This window comes from Biomphalaria glabrata, chromosome 1 (genome assembly GCF_947242115.1).
Source record: "Biomphalaria glabrata chromosome 1, xgBioGlab47.1, whole genome shotgun sequence".
NCBI classification, from domain to species: Eukaryota; Metazoa; Mollusca; class Gastropoda; family Planorbidae; genus Biomphalaria; species Biomphalaria glabrata.
The window spans coordinates 1,018,367-1,041,273 of NC_074711.1; the positions used below are offsets into that span (position 1 = coordinate 1,018,367).

Here is a 22,907-nt window from a genome sequence, read left to right on the forward strand (position 1 = left end):
TAGAACATTTTGTTAGGTATATAGAACATTTTGTTAGGTTCATAGAACATTTTGTTAGGTTCATAGAACATTTTGTAAGGTTCATAGAACATTTTGTTAGGTTCATAGAACATTTTGTTAGGTATATAGAACATTTTGTTAGGTTCATAGAACATTTTGTTAGGTTTATGCCAAGAAAACATTTTTCAGGTTCAACATATGTGGGATAATGCTCCACGCTGCTATACACAGATTGGTTCATTGACTTTCATTTCGTTTTGTATTTGAATCCCAACTCCAACTTTTTATTTTACTTCAGTGATTATATAAAATCGTTTTATTGGTCAACAAACGTGTGTCTTATGCTAAGAAAGCAGCAAACATTTCTGAAAAAAAAAAATGCGTGTACAGATAAAGGCGTATTCCACTGCTGCTCGTGGAACGTGATAAGCTGAGCAGTAAACTGGAACGTAGCTTATGATGTGCAGCACATTAGTGGAGTTGTCCTTCCTTGTACAAAGAAAAGTGAACCAAACGATAACATAAAAAAATGGGAAGCAAAATCGAGACAACAGAAGAATGGAAACTAAAAATAAAGTGAGCCGAAACGAAATAAACATCAAACGAGTCAAACAAATAAAAAATAATTGAGTCGAAACGAAATAAAAATAAAATGGCTCGGAACTAAATTTGAAAAAATCCATTTCTTGTTTGTTTGTTTTTAAAATCAGAAATATAAAAAAAGTGGATAGATACTAAACAAAAATGTGATGATAACAAAAATCAATGTAAAACTGATTGAATGGTATTGAAGTATATTAAAAACACAAAACGATAATGCGTGACTGCTTTTTTTTTTTTTTCAACCCTCTAATGGACCTCATTCACCAATCGTAAACAAACATTTAGTCATGTGATCTTATTGATAAAACAACGAAAAAAAACTGTCACGTGACAACCATCATGAATTAAACATTAGATCGTAAATTATATAGAAGAGATAGAGAACCACGTGGCTAAATGTTGTTTGTTTACGATTGGTGAATGAGGTCCATTGACAATTGATAGGTCATAGAGAGATTATGAATGACAAGTAGGCTGGACCTGGACAAATCCAGTTCTCACTTGTTCTGCTCTTGTTTTGTTTGTTTGACATGTTTCTGGATAATGTTTCAGACTTGAAGATTATTACATCCTAGCCCAAACTTCTCTTAGGACGGCGGGTGGGGATCGAACCCGGGGCTATCGAGACGACTATCCAGAGCTCATACCACACAACTTATGGCAGCCAGCCATGCTCTTTCTGTCTAAACAACATAAGGGCAACAATTCTTGGTAATCGTTTTTTTTTCTCTCTAAAGCATGATGCGCAATCTTTGGTTAAAAGGAAATGTTGTCAGCTAATTGAATGAATGTGAGAGAATGGTTGGTAAAGCTTAGATTAAGGCGACCTATGATTTGGTGTGGACCAACTTAGTGCACACTTCTTGGTTCGGGGATATGCCACGCATCATCTCAGCCTTCGGCGTGTCTGTGTATGTTTAGATCTATGTGTGTGTGTGTGCTAGATCAGCCTCATCAGCAGTAGAGAGTTTCGTCGGTCTAACTTTAGGGATCATCCGTTCATGACGTCCACACAATAACTTGGAAAGAAAGAGGCTTGGGATAAATACGATGGGTATGTGGCTGAGTGACGTAAACCGCTGGTTCTGTTAGAATATCTGATGTGGCTGAATGACTGGTTCTGTTAGAATATCTGATGTGGCTGAATGACTGGTTCTGTTAGAATATCTGATGTGGCTGAATGACTGGTTCTGTTAGAATATCTGATGTGGCTGAATGACTGGTTCTGTTAGAATATCTGATGTGGCTGAATGACTGGTTCTGTTAGAATATCTGATGTGGCTGAATGACTGGTTCTGTTAGAATATCTGATGTGGCTGAATGACTGGTTCTGTTAGAATATCTGATGTGGCTGAATGACTGGTTCTGTTAGAATATCTGATGTGGCTGAATGACTGGTTCTGTTAGAATATCTGATGTGGCTGAATGACTGGTTCTGTTAGAATATCTGATGTGGCTGAATGACTGGTTCTGTTAGAATATCTGATGTGGCTGAATGACTGGTTCTGTTAGAATATCTGATGTGGCTGAATGACTGGTTCTGTTAGAATATCTGATGTGGCTGAATGACTGGTTCTGTTAGAATATCTGATGTGGCTGAATGACTGGTTCTGTTAGAATATCAGATGTGGCTGAATGACTGGTTCTGTTAGAATATCAGATGTGGCTGAATGACTGGTTCTGTTAGAATATCTGATGTGGCTGAATGACTGGTTCTGTTAGAATATCTGATGTGGCTGAATGACTGGTTCTGTTAGAATATCTGATGTGGCTGAATGACTGGTTCTGTTAGAATATCTGATGTGGCTGAATGACTGGTTCTGTTAGAATATCTGATGTGGCTGAATGACTGGTTCTGTTAGAATATCTGATGTGGCTGAATGACTGGTTCTGTTAGAATATCAGATGTGGCTGAATGACTGGTTCTGTTAGAATATCAGATGTGGCTGAATGACTGGTTCTGTTAGAATATCTGATGTGGCTGAATGACTGGTTCTGTTAGAATATCTGATGTGGCTGAATGACTGGTTCTGTTAGAATATCTGATGTGGCTGAATGACTGGTTCTGTTAGAATATCTGATGTGGCTGAATGACTGGTTCTGTTAGAATATCTGATGTGGCTGAATGACTGGTTCTGTTAGAATATCTGATGTGGCTGAATGACTGGTTCTGTTAGAATATCTGATGTGGCTGAATGACTGGTTCTGTTAGAATATCTGATGTGGCTGAATGACTGGTTCTGTTAGAATATCTGATGTGGCTGAATGACTGGTTCTGTTAGAATATCTGATGTGGCTGAATGACTGGTTCTGTTAGAATATCTGATGTGGCTGAATGACTGGTTCTGTTAGAATATCAGATGTGGCTGAATGACTGGTTCTGTTAGAATATCAGATGTGGCTGAATGACTGGTTCTGTTAGAATATCTGATGTGGCTGAGTGACATACACCGCTGGTTATGTTAGAATATCTGATGTGGCTGAGTGACATAAACTGCTTGTTCTGTTAGAATATCTGATGTGGCTGAATGACATACACCGCTGGTTCTGTTAGAATATCTGATGTGGCTGAATGACATACACCGCTGGTTCTGTTAGAATATCTGATGTGGCTGAATGACATACACCGCTGGTTCTGTTAGAATATCTGATGTGGCTGAGTGACATAAACTGCTTGTTCTGTTAGAATATCTGATGTGGCTGAATGACTGGTTCTGTTAGAATATCTGATGTGGCTGAATGACATAAACTGCTGGTTCTGTTAGAATATCTAAAGTGGCTGAATGACGTAAACCGCTTGTTCTGTTAGAATATCTGATGTGGCTGAATGACATACACCGCTGGTTATGTTAGAATATCTGATGTGGCTGAGTGACATAAACTGCTTGTTCTGTTAGAATATCTGATGTGGCTGAATGACATACACCGCTGGTTCTGTTAGAATATCTGATGTGGCTGAATGACATACACCGCTGGTTCTGTTAGAATATCTGATGTGGCTGAATGACATACACCGCTGGTTCTGTTAGAATATCTGATGTGGCTGAGTGACATAAACTGCTTGTTCTGTTAGAATATCTGATGTGGCTGAATGACTGGTTCTGTTAGAATATCTGATGTGGCTGAATGACATAAACTGCTGGTTCTGTTAGAATATCTAAAGTGGCTGAATGACGTAAACCGCTTGTTCTGTTAGAATATCTGATGTGGCTGAATGACATAAACCGCTTGTTATGTTAGAATATCTGATGTGGCTGAGTGACATACACCGCTGGTTCTGTTAGAATATCTGATGTGGCTGAGTGACATACACCGCTTGTTTTGTTAGAATATCTGATGTGGTTGAGTGACATAAACTGCTGGTTCTGTTAGAATATCTAAAGTGGCTGAATGACGTAAACCGCTTGTTCTGTTAGAATATCTGATGTGGCTGAATGACATAAACCGCTTGTTATGTTAGAATATCTGATGTGGCTGAATGACATACACCGCTGGTTCTGTTAGAATATCTGATGTGGCTGAATGACATAAACAGCTTGTTCTGTTAGAATATCTGATGTGGCGGAGTGACATAAACAGCTTGTTCTGTTAGAATATCTGATGTGGCTGAATGAAGTAAACCACTGGTTCTGTTAGAATATCTGATGTGGTTGAGTGACATAAATCGCTGGTTCTGTTAGAATATCTGATGTGGCTGAATGACATACACCGCTGGTTCTGTTAGAATATCTGATGTGGCTGAATGACATACACCGCTGGTTCTGTTAGAATATCTGATGTGGCTGAGTGACATACACCGCTGGTTATGTTAGAATATCTGATGTGGCTGAGTGACATAAACTGCTTGTTCTGTTAGAATATCTGATGTGGCTGAATGACATACACCGCTGGTTCTGTTAGAATATCTGATGTGGCTGAGTGACATACACCGCTGGTTCTGTTAGAATATCTGATGTGGCTGAGTGACATACACCGCTGGTTATGTTAGAATATCTGATGTGGCTGAGTGACATAAACTGCTTGTTCTGTTAGAATATCTGATGTGGCTGAATGACATACACCGCTGGTTCTGTTAGAATATCTGATGTGGCTGAATGACATACACCGCTGGTTCTGTTAGAATATCTGATGTGGCTGAGTGACATACACCGCTGGTTCTGTTAGAATATCTGATGTGGCTGAATGACATACACCGCTGGTTATGTTAGAATATCTGATGTGGCTGAGTGACATAAACTGCTTGTTCTGTTAGAATATCTGATGTGGCTGAATGACATACACCGCTGGTTCTGTTAGAATATCTGATGTGGCTGAATGACATACACCGCTGGTTCTGTTAGAATATCTGATGTGGCTGAATGACATACACCGCTGGTTCTGTTAGAATATCTGATGTGGCTGAGTGACATAAACTGCTTGTTCTGTTAGAATATCTGATGTGGCTGAATGACTGGTTCTGTTAGAATATCTGATGTGGCTGAATGACATAAACTGCTGGTTCTGTTAGAATATCTAAAGTGGCTGAATGACGTAAACCGCTTGTTCTGTTAGAATATCTGATGTGGCTGAATGACATAAACCGCTTGTTATGTTAGAATATCTGATGTGGCTGAGTGACATACACCGCTGGTTCTGTTAGAATATCTGATGTGGCTGAGTGACATACACCGCTTGTTTTGTTAGAATATCTGATGTGGTTGAGTGACATAAACTGCTGGTTCTGTTAGAATATCTAAAGTGGCTGAATGACGTAAACCGCTTGTTCTGTTAGAATATCTGATGTGGCTGAATGACATAAACCGCTTGTTATGTTAGAATATCTGATGTGGCTGAATGACATACACCGCTGGTTCTGTTAGAATATCTGATGTGGCTGAATGACATAAACAGCTTGTTCTGTTAGAATATCTGATGTGGCGGAGTGACATAAACAGCTTGTTCTGTTAGAATATCTGATGTGGCTGAATGAAGTAAACCACTGGTTCTGTTAGAATATCTGATGTGGTTGAGTGACATAAATCGCTGGTTCTGTTAGAATATCTGATGTGGCTGAATGACATACACCGCTGGTTCTGTTAGAATATCTGATGTGGCTGAATGACATACACCGCTGGTTCTGTTAGAATATCTGATGTGGCTGAGTGACATACACCGCTGGTTATGTTAGAATATCTGATGTGGCTGAGTGACATAAACTGCTTGTTCTGTTAGAATATCTGATGTGGCTGAATGACATACACCGCTGGTTCTGTTAGAATATCTGATGTGGCTGAATGACATACACCGCTGGTTCTGTTAGAATATCTGATGTGGCTGAATGACATACACCGCTGGTTCTGTTAGAATATCTGATGTGGCTGAGTGACATAAACTGCTTGTTCTGTTAGAATATCTGATGTGGCTGAATGACTGGTTCTGTTAGAATATCTGATGTGGCTGAATGACATAAACTGCTGGTTCTGTTAGAATATCTAAAGTGGCTGAATGACATAAACCGCTTGTTCTGTTAGAATATCTGATGTGGCTGAATGACATAAACCGCTTGTTATGTTAGAATATCTGATGTGGCTGAGTGACATACACCGCTGGTTCTGTTAGAATATCTGATGTGGCTGAGTGACATACACCGCTTGTTTTGTTAGAATATCTGATGTGGTTGAGTGACATAAACTGCTGGTTCTGTTAGAATATCTAAAGTGGCTGAATGACGTAAACCGCTTGTTCTGTTAGAATATCTGATGTGGCTGAATGACATAAACCGCTTGTTATGTTAGAATATCTGATGTGGCTGAATGACATACACCGCTGGTTCTGTTAGAATATCTGATGTGGCTGAATGACATAAACAGCTTGTTCTGTTAGAATATCTGATGTGGCGGAGTGACATAAACAGCTTGTTCTGTTAGAATATCTGATGTGGCTGAATGAAGTAAACCACTGGTTCTGTTAGAATATCTGATGTGGTTGAGTGACATAAATCGCTGGTTCTGTTAGAATATCTGATGTGGCTGAATGACATACACCGCTGGTTCTGTTAGAATATCTGATGTGGCTGAATGACATACACCGCTGGTTCTGTTAGAATATCTGATGTGGCTGAGTGACATACACCGCTGGTTATGTTAGAATATCTGATGTGGCTGAGTGACATAAACTGCTTGTTCTGTTAGAATATCTGATGTGGCTGAATGACATACACCGCTGGTTCTGTTAGAATATCTGATGTGGCTGAATGACATACACCGCTGGTTCTGTTAGAATATCTGATGTGGCTGAATGACATACACCGCTGGTTCTGTTAGAATATCTGATGTGGCTGAGTGACATAAACTGCTTGTTCTGTTAGAATATCTGATGTGGCTGAATGACTGGTTCTGTTAGAATATCTGATGTGGCTGAATGACATAAACTGCTGGTTCTGTTAGAATATCTAAAGTGGCTGAATGACATAAACCGCTTGTTCTGTTAGAATATCTGATGTGGCTGAATGACATAAACCGCTTGTTATGTTAGAATATCTGATGTGGCTGAGTGACATACACCGCTGGTTCTGTTAGAATATCTGATGTGGCTGAGTGACATACACCGCTTGTTTTGTTAGAATATCTGATGTGGTTGAGTGACATAAACTGCTGGTTCTGTTAGAATATCTAAAGTGGCTGAATGACGTAAACCGCTTGTTCTGTTAGAATATCTGATGTGGCTGAATGACATAAACCGCTTGTTATGTTAGAATATCTGATGTGGCTGAATGACATACACCGCTGGTTCTGTTAGAATATCTGATGTGGCTGAATGACATAAACAGCTTGTTCTGTTAGAATATCTGATGTGGCGGAGTGACATAAACAGCTTGTTCTGTTAGAATATCTGATGTGGCTGAATGAAGTAAACCACTGGTTCTGTTAGAATATCTGATGTGGTTGAGTGACATAAATCGCTGGTTCTGTTAGAATATCTGATGTGGCTGAATGACATACACCGCTGGTTCTGTTAGAATATCTGATGTGGCTGAATGACATACACCGCTGGTTCTGTTAGAATATCTGATGTGGCTGAATGACATACACCGATGGTTCTGTTAGAATATCTGATGTGGCTGAATGACATAAACCGATGGTTCTGTTAGAATATCTGTTGTGGTTGAGTGACATAAATCGCTGGTTCTGTTAGAATATCTGATGTGGTTGACTGACATAAACCGCTGGTTCTGTTAGAATATCTGATGTGGTTGAGTGACATAAATCGCTGGTTCTGTTAGAATATCTGATGTGGCTGAATGACATACACCGATGGTTCTGTTAGAATATCTGATGTGGCTGAATGACATAAACCGCTGGTTCTGTTAGAATATCTGATGTGGCTGAATGACATAAACAGCTTGTTCTGTTAGAATATCTGATGTGGCGGAGTGACATAAACAGCTTGTTCTGTTAGAATATCTGATGTGGCTGAATGAAGTAAACCACTGGTTCTGTTAGAATATCTGATGTGGTTGAGTGACATAAATCGCTGGTTCTGTTAGAATATCTGATGTGGCTGAATGACATACACCGCTGGTTCTGTTAGAATATCTGATGTGGCTGAATGACATACACCGCTGGTTCTGTTAGAATATCTGATGTGGCTGAATGACATACACCGATGGTTCTGTTAGAATATCTGATGTGGCTGAATGACATAAACCGATGGTTCTGTTAGAATATCTGTTGTGGTTGAGTGACATAAATCGCTGGTTCTGTTAGAATATCTGATGTGGTTGACTGACATAAACCGCTGGTTCTGTTAGAATATCTGATGTGGTTGAGTGACATAAATCGCTGGTTCTGTTAGAATATCTGATGTGGCTGAATGACATACACCGATGGTTCTGTTAGAATATCTGATGTGGCTGAATGACATAAACCGATGGTTCTGTTAGAATATCTGATGTGGCTGAATGACATAAACCACTGGTTCTGTTAGAATATCTGATGTGGCTGAATGACATACACCGCTGGTTCTGTTAGAATATCTGATGTGGCTGAATGACATACACCGCTGGTTCTGTTAGAATATCTGATGTGGCTGAATGACATACACCGCTGGTTCTGTTAGAATATCTGATGTGGCTGAATGACATACACCGCTGGTTCTGTTAGAATATCTGATGTGGCTGAATGACATACACCGCTGGTTCTGTTAGAATATCTGATGTGGCTGAATGACATACACCGCTGGTTCTGTTAGAATATCTGATGTGGCTGAGTGACATACACCGCTGGTTCTGTTAGAATATCTGATGTGGCTGAATGACATACACCGCTGGTTCTGTTAGAATATCTGATGTGGCTGAATGACATACACCGCTGGTTCTGTTAGAATATCTGATGTGGCTGAGTGACATAAACTGCTGGTTCTGTTAGAATATCTGATGTGGCTGAATGACATACACCGCTTGTTATGTTAGAATATCTGATGTGGCTGAATGACGTAAGCCGCTGGTTCTGTTAGAATATCTGTTTGATATTGCGTCATTAGTTCATTTCAAAGTTCTGCATGAAGCACCTCGTTAAGTTTTTTTTTTTTTTTTTTATATGGTTTTATGTTACTAGTGTCTGATTACGTAACCAATTTATTTCTTGATAATTTTGTTGGTTTTAGATCTGATGCATGCAAACTTCATTTCATCTAAGAATTTCCCTTACGCCATTGGCGTGATAATCGTAATATATTTTCTCAGTTAAGTCTTTCTTAACTGCTAGTGTGGAGGTGGAGGTTTCGACTTTTGTGAATTGTAATCTCCTTTCAATGTCCTGGACCCCGAAATGAACACACTATTTAGACTTAATGTATGTTCCCGAAATGCCACCTACGCAACATCAATAGAGGTTTTGTTCCTTTGATCTAGCATTCCTGCATTTCCTACTTGCTATGAAGTAAAACTCTCACGCAATACAATTTTTTTTTTCAATATCAGAGATACGTCCTTGTGGGCCTTCTGTTTATATTATCTACAAACACATAAATCTCTTTTTTGAAGATTTGTAGCATTTGTAATCTCAACTTTTTTTTTTCTCTCTTTATAATGCACTGGTTGTAACCTTTATTATGTTTAGACACTTAGTGCAAAGGCTACCTACTTATTGGCCTTTATAAACATACATGTTAGTAGCATGTCTCTCCCTCCCTCCCTCCCTCCCTCTCTCTCTCTCTCTCTCTCTCTCTCTCTCTCAAACCTTGTTTGATTGAAGTTTGTTTTCAGGATCTCTATTACCGCCCCCTTGCCTCGTAACCCCCAGTGTTATCTTAATCTCTTGTGCTACACATTTCTCACACACTCTTGACACACGTATCAGCACATGACACGGCACATCATTCAGCTGGAGATGCATGATTTATAGGGAAACCATGTTTAGTCTTGGGAGCACGTAGGATCATTTCAGCGAAGGCAGAAACATATCAGACTAGGTACATTTTTGTTTTCAAAATACAAGATAGTTTGCGATACTGTGAGTTCACATTGAATTTTTTTTTACGGATACAGTTCTCTTTAAATAAGGATACATGCATGAATAGAAACCATGTTTAGTCTTGGGAGCCCGTAGGATCATTTCAGCGAAGGCAGAAACATATCAGACTAGGTACATTTTTTTCTTTTGAAAATACAAGATAGTTTGCGATACTGTGAGTTCACATTGGAATTTTTTTTTCAATGGATACAGTTCTCTTTAAATAAGGATACATGCATGAATAGAAACCATGTTTAGTCTTGGGAGCACGTAGGATCATTTCAGCGAAGGCAGAAACATATCAGACTAGGTACATTTTTTGTATTGAAAATACAAGATAGTTTGCGATACTGTGAGTTCACATTGAAATTTTTTTTAAGGATACAGTTCTCTTTAAATAAGGATACACGCATGAAGCGAGTTTCAGCAAGGATATTTTGGGATATAGCGATGACATATTTATACAATGGTATTGCTCGCTACGACTATAATGGTCGTTTCTCTTGTATATGATCAAAGGTCAAGTAGTTTATTTGTCTAACAGTTGGGTTGTGGTCGAAGGGTAAGCCACCTGGCCGCCAATCTATGTCGCGAGTTCGAATATGTCCGAGATGTTTGTTGAATTCATTCATCCTGGCTTAGACAGTGGCGTCGTTAGGAAGGATTCACCCGAATTCATTCAGTGGCGTCGTTAGGAAGGTTTCACCTGAATTCATTCAGTGGCGTCGTTAGAAAGGTTTCACCCGAATTCATTCAGTGGCGTCGTTAGAAAGGTTTCACCCGTACTGGAGAACGCATGATTAAAGGGGGTTGCACAAAAGAAAAAAATAACTTTTTAATATTAATTAAATAAAAAAAAGTTTGATGTTAGATAAGTAAGCTTCTGTGTGTTTCAAAATAAACATAAATTAACAAATTAAACAAAGCATTAGGGTTTATTTGTAAAAAAAAAAATGATACAAATCAAATAAGAAAAACTAAAAGACTTTAACCTTGGTTAGGCCAGTAATAGAATATGCATTCTCTGTTTGGGACCAGTAAACTCAAGAAAACATTAAGAAACTGGAAAAGACACAAAATAGAGCAGTGAGATTCATAACAAACGAATTGTCACATTTGATTAGAGTAACACCATTAGTAAAAATCATTAAATTTAGAAACCCTTAGACTTGTTGTAATGTAGCAATTATACATAAAACACTTTACTATAATCTTCAAATACAAAAACAAAACCTAATAAAATACTCAGAAAGGCACAAAGAGAAAGGCACATTCCTTGTTCCATATGCTAGGACAAATTTGTACAAATGCACCTTCTTCCCTATTGCTATTTGAGCATGGAATGGGTTGCCTGAGTCAGCCAGGAAAACCAATGACTAGACAGAATTTAAGCCAGTGATTAACATGACTAGATTGACCTAGGGACACGCGTAGGACGCAATCGTCCTCTTTTTTGAAGTAACGTCTGTATTTGATAAGATAAGATAGATCTAGGACCCGTATTGTAGACTTGAAATTCTTCTTCTTTTTCTTCATCGTTCTCATTGTTATGTTGGAGTGTTCATATGACTAGACCAATACATGAGATGAACTGCGCAGTGGTTTCCAAATCAGGCAGCTCTCCATATAGTTTTCTTTCTATTGGGGTGATTTGGGGCCAATGTCTTATACTGGCCTCTTGGTAGAGAGAGCAGTTTTGGAGGACGTGGTCGGCATTTTCTGGTGATACTCCACATGGGCAGATTTCACTGGTTCCAATTTTGAGCTTCCGGTACATGTGTTTAGACTTGAAATGATTCTGGCTTATAATGGGAACATTTAAGGAATGGGTGATAGGAGTGGGGTAGCCAATTGCACCGAGTGACAGCAATCCGAGCGACGCCTCTGGGATTATAGACGATTGTATTTGAATGTCACCCTTAGTTATCATTCTTTTTTCATTCTAATAACCCGTTTTCAAAAGAGAGTTTTATATGTGTGTGTGTGTGTGTTGACCTAAGCTGTTGAAATAACGACTGTTTTTATCTTTATGTCTTTCTGAGTATGTTTTATGTCATATTTAGAATGCGTGGTCAAGTGTGGATGTAGTATTGTTACTTTTATAATCTTCTGCACTGGAGCCTTGGGGATTAGTGCAAATACTGCGTTCTAGTTTGTGGGTTTCCCTTGTACTGTTAGTGTGGGCTAATGAGATGGGGAGAGAGACATTGTTACACTTGGATGCACTTCATAAGATCCGTGAATAGATTTGTCTACTTTTGTCAGCATTGAAATATCGGTAGCCTCTATTATAGTGAATGATGTGCTATGTGTTATAGCTATTTTGAAGAGTGTGTTATATTGGGAAAATATCTGCATTATTATGAAAGATGCCTGTGTTATAGTGGTAGATGCCTGCGCTAGAGCGGATGATGAGCTATTTTGAAGGGTGTGTTACATTGGAAATTGTCTGTGTTATAGTGTAAAGATGTTCTTGTTATAGTGGCAGATGTCTGTTATAGTGTAAAGATGTTCTTGTTATAGTGGCAGATGTATGTGTTAAAGTGTAAAGATGCTCTTGTTATACTGGCAGATGTCTGTGTTATAGTGTAAAGATGTTCTTGTTATAGTGGCAGATGTCTGTGTTATAGTGTAAAGATGTTCTTGCTATAGTGGGAGATGTCTGTGTTATAGTGTACAGATGTTCTTGTTATAGTGGGAGATGTCTGTGTTATAGTGTAAACATGTTCTTGTTATAGTGGCAGATGTCTGTTAAAGTGTAAAGATGCTCTTGTTATAGTGGCAGATGTCTGTGTTATAGTGTAAAGATGCTCTTGTTATAGTGGCAGATGTCTGTGTTATAGTGTAAAGATGTTCTTGTTATAGTGGCAGATGTCTGTGTTATAGTGTAAAGATGTTCTTGTTATAGTGGCAGATGTCTGTGTTATAGTGTAAAGATGTTCTTGTTAGAGTGGCAGATGTCTGTGTTATAGTGTAAAGATGTTCTTGTTATAGTGGCAGATGTCTGTGTTATAGTGTAAAGATGCTCTTGTTATAGTGGGAGATGTCTGTGTTGTTATTGTGGTAATTGTGAAACATGTCTGTGTTATGCTGGAATATGTTTGCGCTGTTTTGAAATATTTTTCTTTAGTGAAAGATATGTTATTTGCTCTGACGTTTTGGACTAGTATCCGGATTGAGCACACATTTTCCCAACGGTTCACACACAAGTATTTGTTACCGTTGCCGGACATCAAACCTACATAATATGCTTGACCGAGTGTGATATGGTCCGTACTGTTTCCGTTCTATGCGCGTGTATAGTTTTAAACTACATCGTTGACCCAGTTCAAACTTTTGTGTCTCTGGCAGAACTGAGCCGTAACATTGTTTACACCGGTGTTTCCCAAAGCTTTTACCTAATAACGGAACACTTTGCACATTCTGACTATTTAGCGTTTTTTTTTTGTTTTTTTTTTGTTTTTTTTTGAGATATAAATTCACGCGATGGCCTACTATTCCAGTAGTTCGTGGTAACACCCATTCAGGCATCGCCTAACACCAGGGTTCCGCGGAATACAGTTTGGGAAACATTGGTTTACACTATTGCTACATCACTGGGTGATCAATGAAAAAAAAAATTGATTCGAACATTTTCACCGCGTTGTGAGGGGCTGGAGAGGTTGTAATCATTATTTGTTTTACATATTCGCATTGCTGTTCGATTTAATTTCGCATGCACTTTTCCCACAATTGTTTAAAGTCATATTTATTGAAAACAGTAGTATAGCAGTACATCTTCTTTTTGGAAGTAACGTCTGTATCATATAAGATAAAGATAAGTAGTAGAAGTGTACCAGACGTAATAACAATAATAATTTCTGATGGAGCGCTGTTAACAAACAAAATGTAGGCTCAAGGTGCTGTGATAACATTACAAACATAAACACAAGAGCTAAAATGACAAAACTAATCTAAAAAAAAGTTTTAAACAGATAGGTCTTAACTCTTTCTTTCCGAAATGACGATGCCAGCGTTGATAGGACACCATTAAACTAAATTGATTTTTGGAGTTATAAACTTTAGTTTCAGTTATGTAATAGGAGCGCGCGCATTCCCTTTCAATTCGATACCAAATATTAGATTTTTAGCTAACAAACAAAAAAGTTATTGAGGTTTAATTCCAAAACAGGATAGTGAAATACAAGTGATTAAAGTGAATAATTCTATTGGAACAAAGAAAATAATTGCGGAGAGAAAGAGTTAATGTTCCTCTTGAATATAGTGTAGCATGTTGTCTGTCTGAGATCAATGAGGAGTGACTTCCAACGTACCAACAAGTTGAACCGAGATAAGGTTTTGTTTTTAATTCATCGTATTGGATGTTACTTTTGGCATTCCACTCTCCTTCAACTTTGTCTTGTAAAGTTGTTGGTCAGCAGGGTCTGCCTTAGGCCGGTTTAACCGATTGCTCCAAATCGCCCCCCCCCCCCCAATATACATTTAGCAGATCACTATCGGTCATGGCTTTTGTCTCAGGCTTTCAAAGATGTAGGATTTCAAGGGTTAACATATTTAGTGTTTCGTACGATTGACGTCACTTTCAGTAAGCCGCTGGCGCCTATTGCGTTTGAATCTCTTCTTATGCATGACGTAAAATAAATGTTGATATAATAATCTAATCAATTGTAATAGTTCTTATTTTAACGAAGTTTAGAAGAGGGGTCTTGCAAGCATCGTTTAAATTGGTTTCGCAATTCGTAAGGCCGGCCCTGTTGGTTAGGCCGGCCCTGTTGGTTAATATTTATAAACTATTTGTAAAAAAAATCCCTTCGTTAAGCGTTATGTTTGTAAACACCACTAGACTAACAATCGTTATCGCAATGCCTTAATAAAAACTAACGAGAACGCCTTGAAAGAATGACAGTTTTATCGAGTTGTGTACAAAGTTCGAGAAGTCATTCATGATTATCTCCCCATGTAAATCTCGTTCTCAAGGCAACACTAAAAAGGCTAACAAAAAAAAAAACAAAACGGGAAACCATTGTACTTTGTAATGTTTCTATGATGGCTAAGATAGACACCAGGCTTTTGTTCTGTCATCGATTACCAAGGAACAACCAAAGGTGTGTCACACATCGAGGGGGATGTGACCAACACGAGTGGATGTGCTGCGATCATGAATTGACAGTGGATGTGTTCAAAGATGGATGGATGCGTCACGTTCTTGGATGTGTCAGTCTACGGCAACACCATCACAGTTTTAAGTTAGTGTGTAGACAGATATATGTGTATAGACCTCAACTTGAGACAGAAACGTATGAGAGGCCCAAGTGACCTATGAGAGGCCCAAGTGACCTATGAGAGGCCCAAGTGACCTATGAGAGGCCCAAGTGACCTATGAGAGGCCCAAGTGACCTATGAGAGGCCCAAATGACCTATGAGAGGCCCAAATGACATGAGAGGCTCAAATGACCTATGAGAGGCCCAAATGACCTATGAGAGGCCCAAATGACCTTTAAGAGGCCCAAAATAACATAGGAGAGGCCCAAATCACATATGAGAGGCCCAAATGACCTATGAGAGGCCCAAATGGCCTTTAAGAGGCCCAAATGACCTTTAAGAGGCCCAAATGACCTATGATAGGCCCAGATGACCTTTAAGAGGCCCAAATCACCTATGAGAGGCCCAAATCACCTATGAGAGGCCCAAATGGCCTATGAGAGGCCCAAATCACCTATGAGCTGGCTCACCCGTGCATCCGAGAATAACGGAATGCCCGAAATATATCTATTAGACAATTAGTCCATAGTTTGCCAATAGTTCACTTCATAGTTGGACGCGAACGTTTTATACTTCGACGTCATAGCTATGATAAGATAATGTCTTCAGATATTTTCTTAGCATTTAAAGACATCATTTTTGTCTAAAACAGTATCCCAGTGTGTTCAGTCCAAGGATTACACTCCTCGGTTTTCTTGGCTAGTTTTAAAGGGACCCAGGGTAAAAAAAAAAAAAAGTTTTCTGTATGTGTTGATTCTAGCCTTGGAAGAGATTTAGGGGAGCTAACTCATTACAAAAAGAAGAAAAAACAACAACATTTAGACGTACTCTAAAGAGGTTTGTGATGCTGCCTTCTATATGATCTAAACTTTTCTCTGAGCCCCCGCGATGTGATCAGAAAGTTGGGTTATTTACGTAGACATTGAGGGCGTTCTCCATTTGCGTGCTCCCCCCCCCCACACACACACACCATGATGTGATCAGGGAGCCAGCAGTGTTGAAGAAGTTAGTACTAGTACTAGAGTAACAGGTAGCATGGGATATCACCTTGCTCCATCCCTGCACCCGGCTAGGCGCACGTACGTTTTTGTGACGTCATTAGCACGTGCATCAGCCTCCCCCCCCCTCCTTTTCAAATACTTGTCTTTCAGCTTGTGGAGAGAGATAAAAAGAAAATGGGTACGGTTCGGTTGGGCGTGAGGGGAGGGGGGGGGGGTCGAAAACTTTCATCTTTTTTTATTTGTGCTTTTGTTATTTGGTTGAATGTATGGCAAATGTACAAGCTGCTGGCACTAGCAATAAAACCAAAACTTTTTTTTGTTGGCTGTTTGAAAGAAGAACAAAAAAAAATGTCTTTATTGATGTGTAGAGGTTTGTCTGGTTACAGTGGTGTCACGACATAAGGGAAACAATGGAGGGGCATAGCTTCATTGTGGTGTAAGTCTGGTCTTAGATTTTCGTAATGTGATTTGATTTTAATAAAATACTCTGAAAGACACAAAGATAAAGGCACATTCCTCGTCCCATATGCTAGGACAAATTTGTACAAACACTCCTTCTTCCCTAGTGCTATTAGAGCATGGAATGGGTTGCCTGAGCTAGCCAGGAAAACCAGTGACTTGGCAGAATTTAAGTCATTGGTTACTATGCATGACTAAATGCATGACGCGTAGGACGTAATTATCTTCTTTTTTGAAGTAACGTCTGTATTATATAAGATAAGATAAGAAGATTATTTTACACTAGTTGTGTCTGACGTTAGCTATTATGTTTGTAGTGAAATGTTTTATGTGTGAGGAAACTTTTGAAAAAAAAAAAAAGGGGAAATTTGAATGGATATCTTCCCCCCCCCCTCAAGAAATGTCTATGAATGATAAAAATAGTATCATCATTTTTAAGACACAGCAATTTTTTTTCTTCTAATTTTCTTGTGTACACCACAGCTCAGTATTATGTCAAAATGGCTAAGTTTTGAGTGAAATCATTTCTGTCTACTACAAAAACTTAGTCTCTCATGTTCTATCAAGACTAAGTCTCTAATGTTCTATCAAGACTAAGTCTCTAATGTTCTATCAAGTAAAATACAAGACTTTTAAGTCTCTAATGTTCTATCAAGTAAAATACAAGACTTTTAAGTCTCTAATGTTCTATCAAGTAAAATACAAAACTTAGTCTCTAATGTTCTATCAAGTAAAATAAAAGACTTAGTCTCTAATGTTCTATCAAGTAAAATACAAGACTTTTAAGTCTCTAATGTTCTATCAAGACTAAGTCTCTAATGTTCTATCAAGTAAAATACAAGACTTTTAAGTCTCTAATGTTCTATCAAGTAAAATACAAGACTTTTAAGTCTCTAATGTTCTATCAAGTAAAATACAAGACTTTTAAGTCTCTAATGTTCTATCAAGTAAAATACAAAACTTAGTCTCTAATGTTCTATCAAGTAAAATAAAAGACTTAGTCTCTAATGTTCTATCAAGTAAAATACAAGACTTTTAAGTCTCTAATGTTCTATCAAGTAAAATACAAGACTTTTAAGTCTCTAATGTTCTATCAAGTAAAATACAAGACTTGTAAGTCTCTAATGTTCTATCAAGTAAAATACAAAACTTAGTCTCTAATGTTCTATCAAGTAAAATAAAAGACTTAGTCTCTAATGTTCTATCAAGTAAAATACAAGACTTTTAAGTCTCTAATGTTCTATCAAGTAAAATACAAGACTTTTAAGTCTCTAATGTTCTATCAAGTAAAATACAAGACTTGTAAGTCTCTAATGTTCTATCAAGTAAAATACAAAACTTAGTCTCTAATGTTCTATCAAGTAAAATAAAAGACTTAGTCTCTAATGTTCTATCAAGTAAAATAAAAGACTTAGTCTCTAATGTTCTATCAAGACTAAGTCTCTAATGTTCTATCAAGACTAAGTCTCTAATGTTCTATCAAGACTAAGTCTCTAATGTTCTATCAAGACTAAGTCTCTAATGTTCTATCAAGTAAAATACAAAACTTAGTCTCTAATGTTCTATCAAGTAAAATACAAAACTATGTCTCTAATGTTTGTCACATAATTTAGGAGACTCTTATCTTAGTACAAACACTGCCATCTTAACTCTCTCACAGACTGTTATTTGTCTAGTACTAGTACTATCTCTAGTGCATAGACTCCAATCATGTATTAACATCTCTTTCTCTGATATTTGTGTCTAGGAGTCCAGACTAAGTGGAAGTGATTCCTTGTTGGACTGGACTGGACCTCACACCATTTTTATACCTCGAGGAGCTGAAGGGGGATTTGGATTTACACTCAGACACTTTGTGGTTTACCCACCCCAGTCTGTCCTTGATAGTACAGTGAGTCATTTACTTTGACACTTTCTTTGTTTCCCATTCTGAACAATAGTTAATACAATGTAATAAAATATAGAATTGAAACTATCAGTTCAAATAACGTATAGGTCATGTATAGAAACTTAACTTGAGTTTTCTGATCCAATAGTTCCAAACAACTACAACAATTCTGTGTTGTGGTTGTTATTTTTTTTTGTATATTAAAAATTAAATTAATGAAACCAAATATTCATTTTTTACTTTCCCTGAAAAAGTTTTACCCTCAAAATGTTGTTATGTAAAATAAAATGTCGCACTTCATGGGATTGTTGTTGGTGTGAATGTACAAACTAATGCCTTGCATATTTTATTTCCCAGGATGAACAGAACACTAGCTCTAAAACTAAAGGTAGGTTTGCATAGTTCAATCTTGTTCCTGTTTTCATCTTGTAAAACTTTGAAATATAACCTTGTTGTTATTATTATTATAGCTTTTATATAGCGCTACTTTCATGCTTATAGCATGCTCAGAGCGCTTTTGGTCCAATCTCATTTGTGGACTGGTGGGGGGGGGGGGGGGTTATCTAGGAGTTGGTTTTCCATGCTGCCTTTAGGCGCTCAGTAAACACAACTCTGCCCGAGTCGGGTGTCGAACCTCGAGCCCCCTTCTAGGTAGCCAAGCCAAGCCAAGTTCAAGCGCACTTGGCCTCTCGACCACGCTTGACCTAGCTTGGTTGACACACATTCTATTTTAAGTTTTTAAAAATGTTATGGCCTAGAGGTCCTTTCAACATTAGCTAATATTAATAATAATAATAATAATCTTTATTATCCATAAGAAACTTTGTCTTACAATTTGTGCATTACATGAAACAAAACATTAGCATTAGCTTTTATTGATTGATAATGTAATCTATGAAAACCATGTAGCCAATACATGAATAGTAAGATTAATGTCAATACAGTGCAGGCCTTTGTAATATAACTATGTACTGTCATTTAGTAGGTAGAAATGTTAAAAGCTGGTTTGACTGAGAAGGACATTGAATGAAGGATATATATTTAAGTACTGTTTTGTATGCACAGGTCCCTATCCCCGACTTTGTAGAGAGTGGAGTCTAGAACCTCAGGACACAATATTCGTCAAGAGTGTGAAGGAAGCAAGTCCAGCTTACTATGCCGGTCTAAATACTGGTGACCGCATCATTGCTGTGAATGGTGATTCTATTTCTGGCAAATCTTACAGAGATGTCATAGCAGCCATCCATCACAGGTACAGTCACTGCATAAATATACATTATATCTACATTTTAGAGGGAGGAATTCTCAGACACAAGGCATGAAAAACATCCTAGGAAGTTTCTGATAGTATGCTGGAATGTTTTGACAGCCGTTTAGATCTAGGAATTTATCATTTATAAAAAAACAACATTCAAGCTTTTTTTAAAACTGGTATTTAATGTCAGTGTTTCATACTGTCTTGAATATTTAGCAAACTTTTACCCAACTTTATAGCTGGAGAACAATTTTTGAGGGAGATAACAAAGATATTTGCAAGATTTGATTGCTGTCCTTGATTTGATGCCACAACCATAAAATAATATAATGATCTCAAAGTGCTGAGTATTTAGCATTTGGAAATAAATAGCAACCGAAGTCAACATAAATTATTCATATAGTGTTTCTTTAAAATCAGAGGAATTTTTGTCTGGTGCACACATAATTCTAATCTACTAAATACATCTCAAAATGTTTTTTTTCTTCCAGCTTGGGATAGAAGGAAAGCTGAACTTAAAATAATAATCATACCATCACTATCATAACCATTATTAGCACTATCTTTACCATTCTTAGTGCCTTTTTAAAATTCTGAACTTCATATTGTTAGGTAAAGGGTTGTGGTATAAACTTAATTTTTACACACACAAGACATTCTTAAATGTTAAGCAACTTTTGATACCATGGAGATTGCAGTTATGTGCTAGTTTGTGTGTGGTCTGTTGTTGTCTGTTATGGTTCTACCTATATCTTTTTAATCAATCTATCTTTAGTGGCAGTACATTGAAGTTGCTTGTAGTCCCTAAAGATGAAGATATACTACAAATGGTAAGTACTCTTTTCTTGGTTTTACTTTGACCAAGTTCAGTCTAAGCCTAGTATCTAAGTGAAACTAACCATCTGATCCTATTGCAGGCCTACCAATCCCAAACTGGGGACTCAATGTACTCCAGCACTAGTTCACTTGCTGATAGCAGGCTGTCCAGTCATAGCCAAAAGTAAGTCTAACTTTTATCTACTAAGTATTAACTGGACACTCAGCTCTGTTCATGACCTGTGAAACTTCGATGTGACATATACAATCTGAATGTCATATAAATATGTTAGAAGCTTAAAATAAATATTTTCTACTTCTACTAACCCAGTGTCACTCAATGTTTGTGGGCTAACTGTATAGCAATCTTTTAATACACAATAAATGGTTCTGGGACAACTGGTCACCAAAATTTGGTTTACAAAATTTTCAACTCCTATGGTTTGTTGTGAAAGCTGATATTTGAGTTGAGAATCATTTTGTTATGAAAGCTTATATTTAAGTTGAGAATCATTTTGTTTTGAAAGCTGATATTTAAGTTGAGAATCATTTTGTTTTGAAAGCTGATATTTAAGTTGAGAATCATTTTGTTTTGAAAGCTGATATTTAGGTTAAGAATCATTTTGCTTTGAAAGCTGATAATTAAGTTGAGAATCATTTTGTTTTGAATGCTGATATTTAAGTTGAGAATTACTTTGTTTTGAAAACTGATATTTAGGTTGAGAATTACTTTGTTTTGAAAGCTGATATTTAAGTTGAGAATCATATTGTTTTGGTGTTTGATCTGAAGACTTGTCATACTTCATCTTTTGACTTCTATTTGGAGGCATAGCAGGGAGATGTAGCTAGATGAAGAGTGAGAACTCCTTGTTGCGTCGCCTAGCATCCATTACAATCTATCTTACAATCTATCTTACAATCTATCTTACAATCTAATTCTATCATTACACTTGTGTGATCTGGCCGACTACTGTTCTTTTAAGTTATAATAGCAATTTTTCTAGGCGCCCACATCAGACACAATCTGAATATTGGATAAAAATAAAATTCCTGCATGCAATGTGTTTTCAGTGCTTCTTTTAAAATGCTGCACATCTGTATTCCTTAGTTTATCTCACCATCTAATCTTCCACTCTTGGTAAAAAAAAATACTTTTAATTTAAATTCTTGACATGAGTTTAGTTATTGTTATTATGTGACGGATTGCTAGGTAGTAATGTAAAGCATGAGGAAGTTAAAAGGATTGGGAGTTTAATTATGATCTCAACTCATCTTTTATTTCAATAAATACACTTGAATTACATTGAACTTTTAGAGGCTATTGGGCATCACACAGTCTGTCAAACTCATTCAAGTTAGAATGTTTTATTGACTAAGCTTGAAAAACTCTTTCGCTACATCTTTGTCTAAAATTGTATTTCAGACTTCTTTTTAAGACTTTGAACAAAACATAATTTTGAACTCTTGTTTTGTTTTACAATTTAGTTTAAATGTGGCCTCATCTGTTGGCGACCTGAGGACTGATGGTCAAGCAGGTCATAACAAGGTCAAGGATTTTGTTTATCATCAAACAAGTGCCCAGTCCAAGGTATGAGTATTTTACATTTTTACATTGATTTGATTGGCATGCTGAGTACTATAAGCCTGTGTAGCTGAGTTTGTTTAGTATTTTAAATTGTCCATGATTTTAAAATGCACTAGAGATTTGTTTGGGAAAGAGAAATATGTTTGATCACCATCTGATGACAAAGCACCCTCATGATTCATTGTTCACTCAAGCAGGTGCTTTATGGGCCTCTAGGTTTGAAAGTATTTATGAGTTGTTTTCTTAGCATGTCCCATTGGTCATATAAAAACCTAAGATCACCTTACCTAGCCTTGGAAGTTGTTTTTGGTCAACTTCAGTCGTAGAACAACTATGGTTCCTTTTGTAGATGAACGAGATGAAAGCCTTGGAATTATTTTTGGTTGGAACTATGCTGCCTACACAGCACTCCATGCAGCTGATGTGTCCAAAGGAACAGCAAATATTCAATACAGTTTGGGATGAGTAGCATCATAGGTTCCTCCAGGTTTTAGTACTGTTTGCTGCAAGCTATCTAATGGTCACCAGCTCATGATTTTTTCTCAGT

The 22,907-nt window shown here is 37.5% G+C and overlaps 1 protein-coding gene across 2 annotated transcripts in view; it reads left to right on the forward strand.

Moving 5' to 3' along the window:
- The window catches only part of LOC106050763 (rho GTPase-activating protein 21-like), a 52,983-nt gene that overhangs the window by 15,885 nt on the left and 14,191 nt on the right, over positions 1–22,907 (forward strand). For both annotated transcript variants that reach the window (XM_013205797.2, XM_013205813.2), the window contains exons 3-8: positions 18,564–18,707; positions 19,062–19,092; positions 19,770–19,956; positions 20,735–20,789; positions 20,877–20,959; positions 22,261–22,363. In XM_013205797.2, coding sequence (XP_013061251.2) covers positions 18,564–18,707; positions 19,062–19,092; positions 19,770–19,956; positions 20,735–20,789; positions 20,877–20,959; positions 22,261–22,363 — 603 coding nt within the window. The remainder of the gene's footprint in view (positions 1–18,563; positions 18,708–19,061; positions 19,093–19,769; positions 19,957–20,734; positions 20,790–20,876; positions 20,960–22,260; positions 22,364–22,907) is intronic.